We start from the raw sequence: 14,380 nt of genomic DNA on the forward strand, positions 1-14,380 counted from the left end.
CTGGAGACCCGACCAACATTTTGGGCCTGCGGCCTCCAACAGGAAGAAACGGGGATCAGGTGCCGACTCACCTCACCGTCGCGGAGCTGGCCGAGTCCGGAGCGGGTGGAGCGGTGGAGGAGCGCTGCTGCTGCTGCTGCTGCTGCCGATGCCGCTGCTGAGTCGGAGGCTGCTGCTGCGGGTCTGTGGATGGCGGCACCGGGAGCCCGTGGCTCCCTGGAGGGAGACCGCTTTTCGGGGCTCCTGCAACGGCGATTTCTCCCGCCCGAGTTGCGGGGTCGAAGAGCTCCTGGAGCGGGGCCTAGCACCACTGCCCCGCGCGGCTTGGAACGGCCGCGGGACTCTGCGAGCGCACGCCGGGGTCTCTAACATCAAGACCCGGTGTGCGACCTCGCACCACCCGGCGTGGCTTTAATGGCCGCGGGACAATCGCCATCGCCAGCCGGGGGCTTTGACTTTGACTCTGACATCGGGGGGGAGAGAGTGCAGTGGAGAGATAAGTTTATTTGGCCTTCCATCACAGCTATGTGATGGATGTTTATGTAAAATGTAATTATGTTGTGTCTGGGGTCTCTTTGTGTGTAATGTATGGCTGCAGAAACGGCATTTCATTTGGACCTCCAGGGGTCCAAATGACAATTAAATAGACTATTGACTATTGACTATTGACACCACCACAGTGAGTCCTCCAAGCACCTCACCGTGGTGGAGGCAAAAATCTTAGGGCTGCAGTCTCTTCCTTGTCCTTGAACAATTTTTTACCTTCAGAGGGCTCCATTTTTCTTCTTCTTTGGGAGGTGAATACCCCTGCTGTGCCCAGTATTTATTACTTGAATGTTATTTCCCTTGAAGGTGCTGGTGCGTAGAAGGATTGTTAGTTAATAGCTTCCAGGATTTTGATTCAGTGAAGACGTGAGAATGTTTATCCAAGACAATGTGCAATTCAAAGGAGAATTTGGAAGTGTGGGAATTTCCATTGCCTGCTTCCTTTGTATTTCTATTGTCAAAGAATGATTTGATGTAATATTTAATTGTTTTTCATTGTATTTACCACTCTTTGAGGCATCTGATAAGCCTACATTCACAACTTAATGCCTCCAATACACTAATCAAAATACAAGTTGTGTTGCCATGGTAATCTTTTGAACAGTGCATTTGTGTTCATTTGTCAAACTCTGAATTTACTTTAGCATATCTGCATATTCCTGGGATGTTAAAGCTAAAGATTCTCATTGTTAATTGATAGATTTTCATAGTCTAACATTTTGTTTTTGATCCTGTCACCCCCAATAGTAAATAATATTTCTCCCAGCCCAGTAACATTAATACCTTTCCCTTTGCTTTCATCCTTTGCACTTCAGGGCTCTGAAATAAATATACTGTGTCGTCACCTGTATTTAAGAGCCTGTCCCACTTACGCAATTTTTTCGGCGACTGCTGGCACCCGTAGGTCGCCAACATTTTTCAACATGTTGAAAGTTTTTGGCGACCTGCTGCGACTATGACGGGTGCTGGCAGTCGCTGAAAAAATTGAGTATGTTGGACAGGCCCTTTACCATCTGTTATGGTTTGCATCGCAAACAAGTTAAGCTATTACTGGAAATAATGAGTTCAATACTTTTCTGTAGGTTGAATGGATTCCATTCACTATTTTGTGTGATGGAAGAATACGTAAAAAAATCCAAAGTTAATGGATGTACTGCTTTGATCCACTGGAATATAAATACAGCATCTCCCTTAAAGCTTTTATGTACTTATGTTATTTTCTTCCTTGATAAGAATGATGGAATTTTGTGTATGCCTACAGCTGAATTTTGCCCCCCTTGAACTTTTGTTGTAATTCTTGGTTTAACATTTTCTTTTGAAGTTGACAGTTTTGTTTGAAGTTGCTGGTTGGTCCTTGCTAGCTTTCTGGTTTGTCATGAAAGGAATATTATCTGCTTTAGAAAAATAATTCATGAGGTTTTATGTACACAGAGTAAATTTTGCATGCTCTTATTTTCTGTTCATATATACTTAAGATACTGTGTTTGACTCGGATTTAATTTCTGGAAAGAGAAAATCAATATTGGAATTAAATCTATTTTCAATCTCTATTCAGATCCATGTGCTCCTGACTTGGTAGAGAGATGGGGTTGGATTCAATGGGTTTAAGGATAAAGATGGTCTAGATTTTGGAGATGAAAATTGAATGGATGTTAAGGCAACAACCAGATTAAATTGTATTGCCATGAAGCTTGGGCATATGAGAAACTATCATCTGTTTGCAAACCCAACAGGTCCAAAATCCTCCATCCACAACATTGCATTTTGCACTCTGATACCTTTCCGCACTGTCCCAAGATAAGCAGTATTCCCTGGCCATGGTGTCCTCCCACTTTATGATTTCCTCATGTTGCTATTTGGTAAAATGCAACAATATAGATTTTGTGAGCCATGAAGAAAATCAACTAAAAGATCATAAATTGCTAGAGACGTTTCCTTCTGTTGTCATCATCATACTTGGGGTCAAGTAATTTACAAATCAATTCAATTCAACTTTAATGTCATCGCACAAATACAAGTATGAGTACAACGAAATGCAGTTTTGCGTCAATCCGTAGTAGTTGTGCATAAAGAAATAACAAAAAAATAGAAAGAGAGAAGATACAGAATAATCAAAAAATACAGAATAATTAAACAATGGGGACGGAGGGACCGGAGAAATCTATCGGCGGGACTCCGAGTTCAGCAATGTAATTGTATTATTGTAGAAGCTGTTCCTCATCCTATTAGTACGTGACCTGAGGCTCCTGTACCGCCTCCCTGATGGGAGGAGGGCAAACAGTCCATGGTTGGGGTGTGAGGGGTCTTTGATGATCTTCCCAGCCCGTCTCAGACACCGTTTTCGGTGGAGGGCATCCATGGCAGGGAGCGGGGCACCGATGATGTGCTGCGCGGTTTTCACCACCCGTTGTAGTGCCTTCCTGTCCGCAGCAGTGCAGCTGCTGTACCATACCATGAAGCAGGTGGTCAGGATACTCTCTATGGTACAGCGGTAAAAGTTGGTCAGGATCCGGGGGGACAGGTGGGCTTTCTTGAGCCTCCTCAGGAAGTAAAGACGCTGCTGTGCCTTTTTGATCAGCTTGGAGGTGTTGAGGGACCAGGACAAATCCTCTGAGATATGTACTCCGAGGAATTTATAGCTGGGCATTTGTCACATAATAATGACTTGAAGAGCATACACATTGCAACAACTATTGTTGGTACGTTTTTAAATGAAGCTTTACTTGGATTTCTGAACATTTCAGATAAGGCTAGGACTGTACTCGTGTTCTTTCCACATATTCTATTCTGTTGGCTGATGAGAAAGTGCTTTTCATGATCACTCAAGTAAACTACTGTAATAGTAATTCAGCTGAGTTATTTATTTTTAAGTGAAACTTAACCATTGGAATATTTTTGAGTTAGGCAAGATAGCAAGCTCATTTTTAAGTGCTTACTACTATAAAGCACCAGAGGCTACAACTGTTCATTGAATGTAAGTACAGCAAAAATTTGTTCATTGTTTCTTACAATTAAAATGTTGCCTTTGACACTGGCCACATTTGGCCTTTGACACAGTCATAAAGTATTTTCAGCTGAACTACTGAGCAATTCAAATATTCTTTTGGAAAGCTGAATAAATTGTTTTACACTAATAGTCAATTTAGAGAGCGGTGGAGTAACTTTTTCAAAGTTCTGCATACATTAGGAAGTTTGGCATGTCCCCAACAACTCTCACCAACTTCTACAGATGCACCGTGTAAAGCATTTTATCGCGATGCACCACAGCATTGTTTGGAAACTGCAAGAAATTGCAGAGGATTGCAGAAGCAGCCTAGAACATCACGCAAACCAACCAACTCGATTTACATGTCACGCTGCCTCGGCAAGGCCAGCAGCATAGTCAAGGATGATTCTCACCCCAGACATTCCCTCTTCTACCCTCACCCATTAGGCAAGATGTACAGAAGTGTGAAAACACACACTCTAGATTCAGGGACCTAGCTGTTATCAGGCAACTGGACCAACCTATCACCAACTAGAGAGCGTTCTCGCCCTACTATCTACCTCATTGGAGACCCTTAGACTATCTTTAATTGGACTTTATTGGACTTTATTTTGCACTAAGCGTTATTCCCTTTATCCTGTATCTGTACATTGTGGACAGCTTGATTGTAATCATGTATATAATTACCGCTGACTGGATAGCACAGAACAAAAAAAATTTCACTGTACCCCGAAATATGTGACACTAAACTCAATTAAACATCATTTTAGGAGGAAACAAGAACTCATTTATCACCTGGTTCAGTTTTCAAATATTATAATAAGTGGCATGGTCTAAAAATCAGAATTCTATGGAAATATAGGATTATTATTTTAAGTGTGTTTTAATCAGTTGCCTCAGTCATGTAACAGAGGTCGTGATTATATTTTACATTCGGGTGTGTCCTCTAGATAATGATCTTGCAATAGTGAAGACATTGTAATAGCCAATATTTGCATTTTCTGCGTGTAATTTTCGAACAAACGTAGCTCCAATGTGATCTCATTAGTGATCCAGCCTTCAAATCCTCCTCATCTGCAATTATGCACAATCACCTGAATTGATATGAATATCAGATATTTCTGATTAATCACACAAGGTGTGTGAGGTTTTGATAATATGTTACTTCACCGACATTTATTTATTGGCAAAGTATCTGGGCTCATAAAAATAATTTTAAGTATCTAGACTAGATTGCAATTTCCTAACTTAAAATTTTGAAAGAATATGTCAATTATTCGCATTTAGATTTAATTCCTTATATTTCTGTTTCTAACTTAATCTATATACATCCCCATTTTTTTTTATTGCTCTGCATACTGTTCAAAAAAAAAAGTAATTGAAAATGCCTCGAGGTTTCCAGACATTGAGAATTCTTAAATGTGATTGGCTTAGACAGTTTAACGACTTCACAGCTACTGGTTATCAAGGATTCTCAGCAGCATATGTCAAAAGCGGGAAGATCTTGGCAGGCTGCTTTTATTAATGTCTATGTGCAGTGCTGCAGCTTGAATGTTGACCTTAAATTCTGGACTTTTTATGTTTAGAAATCTTTAATAGGAGCCACTGTATGATGTCTCGAAAGTCATTGTCAAGCGTATGTTTATTGATATTTGTGCTTCAGTAGCACAAACCATAAAGTATGACAATTGACTTTTTTTACTGAAGAAATCCCAGTGAAAGTGCATTTGCCATGTGATGTAAATAAATCTTTAGAAGATAGCAAGTGGATTATGTAGCCATTGAGGAATCATTCTGCAAGTCATTCCTACTTAGCCATTATTATGAATTTAAAAAAAAACGCATTTGAAGAAGCAGAATCTAATCATAAGATCATAAGTGATAGGAGCAGAATTAGGCCATTCGGCCCCATCAATACTCTGCCATTGAATCATGGCTGATCTAGCTCTCCCTCTTAACCCCATTCTCCTGCCTTCTCCCCATAACCTCTGACACCCGCACTAATCAATAAATGTACTTGCCAGGAAAAATGTAGTCAATGGGGTTAAAGGGGCAGTGGCTGTCCGGGTATGAAATTGGCTGAGAGATAAACAAGAGACAGCAGTTCCTTTGACTGGAGGGAGTTATTCAGTGCTCTTCCTCAGTGGTTGATGTAAGGACCACTACTCTTTGACATGCATTAAATAACTGGATTTGGATAATGAGGGCTCAAAACATCTTGGAAATGCCGCAATACATTAAACAATGTGGTCAAAGAAACCAGAGAACTGCAGACAAGTTGGCCTGAAGGAAAACTGTTGTTCTTTATTATTAAGGAAGAGGTAGTTGAGCCCTTGGAAAATAATTAAAAAAAAAAACTGGGGCAGAATCAACATGGATTTATGAAAGATAAATCAAGTTTGACAAATCTGAGGGGCTGAACCCAGTCTCATGGCTGATCTATGTTTCCCTCTCAACCCCATTCTCCTGCCTTCTCCCCATTACCTTTGATACACTTACTAATCAAGTAATCTCTGCCTTAAAAATATAATTTGACGTGTCCCCCACAGGCATCTGTGGCAATGAATTCCTTAATGTGTATTTCTTCTTTCGGAAGATAAGGTGCTGCTCAAAATATTATTAAGCGAATTTGGAGTGCATGATATGGATTGAAAATTGGTTGATGAGCAGAAAAAAAGGGAATAAATTAATACTTGACAGATTGGGTGGATATGGCTACAGGATTGGTGTTGGGCCCTAGCTGTTCACACAATCAAATGAGGTATCAAATGTAACATATCTCAGATTGCTTTTGATACAAAACCTGATGACTGAGCTATGAGGTAGATGTAGATTCATCAAGGCAAAGGAGATATAAAATGAATTGGAAAGGACATGGCAGATGGAAGGTCATACAGTGCATTCAGAAAGTATTCAGACCCCTTCACTTTTTCCACATTTTGTTATGTTACAGCCTTATTTTAAAATGGATTAAATTCATTTTTTGTTATCATCAATCTACACACAATACCCCAGAATGAAGAAGCGAAAACAGGTGTTTAGAAATTTTTGCAAAGTAATTAAAAAAAAAAAAAAAAAGTAAAATCACATTTGCATAAGTATTCAGACCCTTTACTCAATACTTTGTTGAGGCACCTTTGGCAGTGACTACAGCCTCCAGTCTTCTTGGGTATGATACTACAAGCTTGGCACACCTATATTTGGGTAAATTCTCCCATTCTTCTCTGCAGATCCTCTCAAGCTCTGTCAGGTTGGATGGGGAGCGTCGATGGACAGCTAATTTCAGGTCCCTCCAGAGATGTTCGATCGGGGTTCAAGTCCGGGCTCTGGCTGGGCCACTCAAGAACATTTACAGACTTGTCACGAAGCCACTCCTGCGTTGTACTGGCTGTGTGCATAGGGTCATTGTCCTGTTGGAAGGTGTTACTAAAATTTCTAAACACCTGTTTTCGCTTCTTCATTCTGGGGTATTGTGTGTAGATTGATGATAAAAAAAATGAATTTAATCCATTTTAAAATAAGGCTGTAACGGAACAAAATGTGGAAAACGTGAAGGGGTCAGGACATAGGTTGTCATAGGTGTGGTCGTAGGTGGACGTCCTAATGGTCGTCAGTTGTCAGTAGCTTGCTGTAGCTTGACATCGACTAGTAGATAGGTTGTTGTAGTCATTGTCGTAGGTATTGTCACGGGGGGGGGGGTCCAATCGCCGTTTTATCGGCGACCTGCTACAAACGACTATAACAGTCGCCGGCAGTTGCTAAAAAACTCGTCTAAGTGGGACAGGCCCATAACAGGTAGACACCAAATCGAGGAGATTGGCAAAATAACTAGATATAGCATTAAGAAAGAATTATTTTATTCTCATGGTTCTGAACGGACTTAGCCCCCTGCCAAAGTATCGCGCACCAACCATCAACCTGGACACACTGCAGCAGCTGTCGATCGGAACGCCTGTTGATGTTTAGTAGAGAGTAGAGTGTTTAATTTAATTTGTTCATGATATATGTATTTTTATTTCTATTTACTTGTTGTTATTTGTACTGCACACTGAACGGACACTGGTTGAGCAACGTTTTTTTGTTTCCTCTGGGTATGTGAGTACTCAGGAAATGACAATAAAGATATACTGATACTTGATACTGATACTGAACTGAACAGCAATGCATGTTGGAAGTTAATTCTATGATAACTTTCAAAATATAATTAATACGGAATTAAAGGGACAAGCTGGAGTAAAGATACCAGTGGGACCTGATGACTTCAATAATCTGAAGATCTGGCACAGAAATTGTGGCCAATGTCCTCTTCCTCCAATGGGGCACCATTTTGGTTCTAAGTACTCCCACAACAAACATGCGATTTAAACAACATTTTATTTTCTCTTCCAGGCCAAATACAAAGAAGACTTTGAAAAGAATCGAGGGAGAGGATTTAGCATTGTCACTGACACTCCTGAACTGCAAAGATTAAAAAGAACTCAAGAACAAATCAGTAATGTATGTAATGTTCTGTGCGAGAACATGCATGAGAATAGTGTTTTCTCTGTTCCTGTTTTCTTTTGCTAAATTAAATGATACGCAGATTGAATTGCAGCGTTACGAGAGAATGCAAAAGTATGTGATAAAAATGGAATGCCTGGGTGTGGAATGTTGAATGACATGTGAAGTCCAGTTAATTCTTCTCCAAATTATTTCCTGTTTTACTTTATAATGTGCAACGCATCCCGTATTTACTTGTTTTCCCATCTCTTAATCTCTGAAGGTCTGTGCAGACTGAAGGGATATTAGGCATTCTTGATCTTCCACTACCTGAATTATTTCAAGTTCAATTCATCTTATGTTAAGTAAAGGTACCGACCCACAATCTGTTCCTCTGTCTGTGCATTGTCTGTTGAAGACCACATGAATAATTGGATATTGATGTCTGCTGAGCTTTCCTTCCAAACAATGAATTTGCCACCTTAAAAAATATACCAAATTCAAGTTTAAATATTTTGACTCAAAGTAATTATTCCAGTGATTGTAGAATTAGATCAGAATTCTTGTGGTCTTTAAGAATTGTGTAAATGCAGTGGATCACCTATCTAAGCTGCATGTACTAACATTAACATGGAAATGTTTGGTTGAGCACAGTGGATTTCTTTTTCTGGTGTTTGTTATTACCGAGAAATGTTTTTACCAACTATAAGGCACACTGACAGCACTATTAATCATTTTGAATGGAACATCTCGAGTTTCACACATTAAAGTGCATCTACAAGGACAGTGAAGAATATTATAAAATAAGGTATGTTTTTTTTTTTTTACTTGTACTTTTAAAGACTTGAATTATTTGGATCGGGATTTAATCAGTAACTGAATAAATTAAAATATATTTTTCTGCATGTGTATTAACTCAAATAATTTTATTTTATGGTTTATTGCAGAAAAGCCACAGTCATTGAAATCTAACCCTGAAGGCACAATTTGTGAAATACACCCTCAAAGTGATTTAACATGCACTTAGAATGGTATGTGGACACAGCAAAGTGATCAATCATGTGAATAAACTTACATCTGTGTGCCATTAAATCTTAGAAAATCTTTGCAATTTGGATTACTTCAGCTCTTATTAATTGATCTTCGGTGAGTTTCCTCATTGAATAATCAGTGTTAACATTGTGTAAAATGACTAACTGGTTTTAGTCATGTAAAATGCTCATTTAAGACATAGAATCATATACTGTGTATGATGAAATAATTTAACTAATACCATAGTTCTTTTTGTTTACATCAATATAAAACTTTCCACAGCTTTGCGATGTCTTTACTATCGATTGGCACTTGTTGCCTTTGTTACCAATTGGTATTCCACTATAAATATGTAATAAATACATTTGGTTTACTTTGAATGCAGATTATAAAAACAATCTTATTTTCCAGTGAACGTTTTATTCCTTCAGCTGTCTGCTGGATATTATATAGTTAAAATTATCTGCTTGCACAAACTTCATAATTTCATGCTTGTGATTAGAAAGGTTTTGCATTTTATGTGTCATTATGTCACCAGTGACTTACTGTAAGTATATTTAATACAAGATAACAGATAAAGCTTACCAGATAACTTGATCCTGTTTTCATAAGGATTATTTTTAAAAGTGGGTAAGTTTAGAAATATTAGAGGTGTTCAATTTATATATGGTGATTTTTCTATTATAAATGAGATATTTTCACAGTGGTAATAGTTAGTTATTTTAAAATAAGACATAGAATTGCCATACATTCTGATTGTTGTCTTTAGCACTGTCCATAAAATAACAGAGATTCTAGTCACAGCCTGCCCAACCAGTTGTTTTTCATCAGTTATTTTCCAAGTGTACAACTTTTTTACAGGAGTCACTGGCAACTATTTGCACACAGAGAATTCAGGAATCTCCCTGAGAGATGTCGTCAAACCCAGAGCAATGAAGTCAAGTCAAGTGAGTTTATCCTCTTTACCAGCATATTAAATATATAAACTGCTGCAAACATCTTCATATAAAGCTAACTGGCATGTACTGTGACCTATCGGACAAGCTAAGATATAAAAGAAAATGTGTAGGAAGGAACTGCAGATGCTGGTTGACACCGAAGATAGACACAAAATGCTGGAGTGACTCAGCAGGACAGGCAGCAAAACAAAGATAATCCTCATCTCAGGGGAACTGCTGTGTTGTACTTGGAGTGAAATACAGTAAACCCTGATTTTGGTCATAGTGGACGGACCTGCCAAAGCCTCCCCGGTTCGCAAGGTGCACTAGTCGCCTCTCCTTCACGCACCTCACGGTCTTGTCGATGTGGCTGTTGTTTCAGTTCATGTTGTGGACGTTGGGGACCATGCGTTTCTCAGGCCGCAGCCACCGACAGAATGAGCTTGGTCACTGTGGGGTTCTCTCCCCTCATACCACCTACTGCTTTGTACTGTTGCCCATCGCTCTGTCCACTTGGTATCCCCCTCCCTTTCTCCCCCCCCCCCCCCCCCCTCGATCACCATCACCTCCTCCTTCTCCCATCACCCTGTCCATACGGCCTCTTCCCTGCTCTACCGTTGCCTCCTCCTCTTTTCCCGTTGCCATGTCCACTCAGCTTCTCCACTCCTCCTTCTCCCATCACTGTGTCCACTCAGTTATAGTGGACAATGGGCAATAATGGACTCCACTCCCCCCCCCCTCCTTCCCATATAATGATGATTTACAATTCTATTATGGGTACAAGGAAGTGCAGAATTGAGGCTATAGTTGGATGTGCCATGATTTTACTTCTTGCAGGGCAAAGGCCTGAGAGGCTCAATGGCCTACTCTGCTCCTGCTCCTCATTTGTATTCTCATATATAATTTCGAGAGCTGTTTCACAAACACATCAATCAACAACTTGACCTATTCATATCTACAGAATCATGCTCTGCAGCCAAGTTCCCAGATATCTTCATAATCATTGTTGGGTATTCTCTCCACTTACAGGATCTGTGCATATTTATGCCAACAAAGTTAAACGCCCTTGTGTAGAATGGGAAAACGTTAGCTGAAGGAAAACTATAAACCCACTCTGAACCGCACAAAATCAAGGTATCATATCAAGATGTTGATTGCCACCTACTCTCCTGAAATAGCTATTGTGCACCATCTGGAAGGAACACCAAGGGTAACAGAGGCACAGAATTTGCTCTTCAGAGGCCCGGGAGCTGTTGGAGCAAGAGGAGGAGTACCCAATCTGCAATGCCCCATCACACTTCCAGGGAAGTGGTCTGGTGGAAGCCGCTGATTGGTGGGAGCGGACCAGAGGAAGCAGCTGATTGGGAGCAACCCCAGGTTTGCATTTCTGCTTTTTGGTCAAGGGTTCAGTAGGTTAAGGGTACAGTGAGTTGAGGGTAAAGTGTTTATTAGTAAAGGTACAGTTTAAAGGATAAAGATTTTTATAGTGTGAGGGAGTTGATTTAATTTGGGGGTAAGCCATGTCAGTGGAGATCAGTTTGCTCATCCTGCAACATGTGGGAGATCAGGGTCCCGGGTGACTACGTTTGCAGGAAGTGTGTCCAGCTGCAGCTCCTGGCAGACCGCATTGAACGATTGGAACTGCGATTGGATTCATACTGGAGCATCCACGATGCTGAGAAAGTCGTGGATAGCACGTACAGTGAGTTGGTCACCGCAGGTAAAAGGTAAGAGGACAGAAAGGGAACGGGTGGCCAATAGCCAGCAAAGCAGTAGGCAGGTAGTGCAGGAGTCCCCGGCGGTCATCTCCCTCCTAAACAGGTATACCATTTTGGATACTGTTGAGGGAGATGGCTCATCAGGGGAATGCAGCAGCAGCCAAGTTCATGGCACCATGGGTGGCTCTGCGGCACAGGAGGGGAGAAAAAAGAGTGGAAGGGCAATAGTAATAGGGGATTCAATTGTCAGGGGAATAGATAGGCGTTTCTGCGGCCGCAAACAAGACTCCAGGATGGTATGTTGCCTCCCTGTTGCAAGGGTCAGGGATGTCACTGAACGGCTGCAGAACATTCTGGAGGGGGAGGGTGAACAGCCAGTTGTCGTGGTGCATATTGGCACCAACGATATGGGTAAAAAAAGGGATGAGATCCTACAAGATGAATTTAGGGAGCTAGGAGATAAACTTAAAAGTAGGACCTCAAAGGTAATAATCTCTGGATTACTACCAGTGCCATGGGCTAGTCAGTGTAGAAATAGGAGGATATTGCAGATTAATACGTGGCTTGAAAAATTGTGCAAGGGGGAGGGATTCAAATTTCTAGGGCATTGGAACCAGTTCTGGGTGAGGTGGGACCAGTACAAACAGGACGGTCTGCACCTGGGCTGCAATGGAACCAATGTCCTTGGGGGAGTGTTTGCTTGTGCTGTCGGGGAGGATTTAAACTAATGTGGCAGGGGGATGGGTACAAGAGCAGAGACGCAGGGGGGTGTAAAATGAGGGTAGAAGCAATAGGTAGCAAGGTGAAAAGTAAAAGTGGCATGCAGACAAAACCAGGGCAAAAATCAAAAAGGGCCACTTTTCAACATAATTGTATAAGGGGTAAGAGTGTTGTAAAAACAAGCCTGAAGGCTTTGTGTCTCAATGCAAAGAGTATTCGTAATAAGGTGAATGAGTTGAATGTGCAGATAGCCATTAATGATTATGATATAGTTGGGATCACGGAGACATGGCTCCAGGGTGACCAAGGCTGGGAGCTGAACATCCAGGGATATTCAATATTCAGGAGGGATAGATAGAAAGGAAAAGGAGGTGGGGTAGCGTTGCTGGTTAGAGGGGAGGTTAACGCAATGGAAAGGAAGGACATTAGTTTGGAGGATGTGGAATCGATATGGGTAGAGCTGCGAAACACCAAGGGGTAGAAAACGCTAGTGGGAGTTGTGTACAGGCCACCTAACAGTAGTAGTGAAGTTGGTGATGGCATCAAACAGGAAATTAGAAATACGTGCAACAAAGGTAAAACAGTTATAATGGGTGACTTCAATCTACATAGATTTGGTGAATCAAATTGGCATGGGTGCTGAGGAAGAGGATTTCTTGGAATGTGTGCGGGATAGTTTTCTAAACCAACATGTAGAGGAACCAACGAGAGAGCAGGCTATTCTAGACTGGGTATTGAGTAATGAGGAAGGGTTAGTTAGCAGTCTTGTTGTACGTGGCAAGAGTGACCATAATATGGTTGAGTTCTTCATTAGGATGGAGAGTGACATTGTTAATTCAGAAACAAGGGTCCTGAACTTAAAGAAAGGTGGCTTTGAGAGTACGAGACATGAATTGGCCAAGATTGACTGGCAATTGATTCTTAAAGGGTTGACGGTGGATATGCAATGGAAGGCATTTAAAGACTGCATGGATGAACTACAACAATTGTTCATCCCAGTTTGGCAAAATAATAAATCCAGGAAGGTAGAGCATCCGTGGATAACAAGGGGAATCAGGGATAGTATCAAAACAAAAGATGAAGCATACAAATTAGCCAGAAAAAGCAGCCTACCAGGGAACTGGGTGAAATTCAGAGTCCAGCAGAGGAGGACAAAGGGCTTAATTAGGAAAGGGAAAATAGATTATGAAAGAAAACTGGCAGGGAACATAAAATCTGACTGCAAAAGTTTTTATAGATATGTGAAGAGGAAAAGATTAGTTAAAACAAATGTACATCCCTTACAGTCAGAAACAGGCAAATTGATCATGGGGAACAAGGACATGGCAGACCAATTGAATAACTACCTTCACTAAGGAAGACATAAATAATCTTCCAGAAATAGCAAGGGGTCAAATGAGATGGAGGAACTGAGTGAAATCCAGGTTAGCCTGGAAGTGGTGTTAGGTAAATTGAATGGATTAAAGGCCGATAAATCCCCAGGGCCAGATAAGTTGCATCCCAGAGTACTTAAGGAAGTAGCCCCAGAAATAGTGGATGCATTAGTGATAAATTTTCAAAACTCTTTAGATTCTGGAGTAGTTCCTGAGGATTGGAGGGTAGCTAATGTACCTCCACTTTTTAAAAAGGGAGGGAGAGAGAAAGCGGGGAATTACAGACCAGTTAGTCTAACATCAGTAGTGGGGAAAATGCTGGAGTCAGTTATTAAAGATGGGATAGCAGCACATTTGAAAGTGGTGAATTCATTGGACAAAGTCAGCATGGATTTATGAAAGGTAAATCATGTCTGACGAATCTAATAGAATTTTTCGAGGATGTAACTAGTAGAGTGGATAAGGGAGAACCAGTGGATGTCTTATATCTGGACTTTCAGAAGGCTTTCAACAAGGTCCCACATAAGAGATTAGTATACAAACTTAAAGCACACGGTATTGGGGGTTCAGTATTGATGTAGATAGAGA

The 14,380-nt window shown here is 40.9% G+C and overlaps 2 protein-coding genes across 3 annotated transcripts in view; both read left to right on the forward strand.

Moving 5' to 3' along the window:
* LOC129707575 (nebulette-like) overlaps window positions 1–14,380 on the forward strand; it is a 302,307-nt gene that overhangs the window by 169,534 nt on the left and 118,393 nt on the right. The window contains 1 exon segment of the mRNA XM_055652726.1: window positions 7,922–8,029. Within this exon segment, the coding sequence (XP_055508701.1) occupies window positions 7,922–8,029 (108 nt within the window).
* Window positions 11,108–14,380, forward strand: part of LOC129707559 (nebulette-like) — an 87,091-nt gene continuing 83,818 nt past the window's right edge. For both annotated transcript variants that reach the window (XM_055652708.1, XM_055652716.1), the window contains exon 1: window positions 11,108–11,358. In XM_055652708.1, the coding sequence (XP_055508683.1) occupies window positions 11,266–11,358 (93 nt within the window). In that variant the 5' untranslated portion in view covers window positions 11,108–11,265. The remainder of the gene's footprint in view (window positions 11,359–14,380) is intronic.

The sequence above is a fragment of the Leucoraja erinacea genome, chromosome 2 (assembly GCF_028641065.1).
Source record: "Leucoraja erinacea ecotype New England chromosome 2, Leri_hhj_1, whole genome shotgun sequence".
Lineage (NCBI taxonomy): Eukaryota > Metazoa > Chordata > Chondrichthyes > Rajiformes > Rajidae > Leucoraja > Leucoraja erinaceus.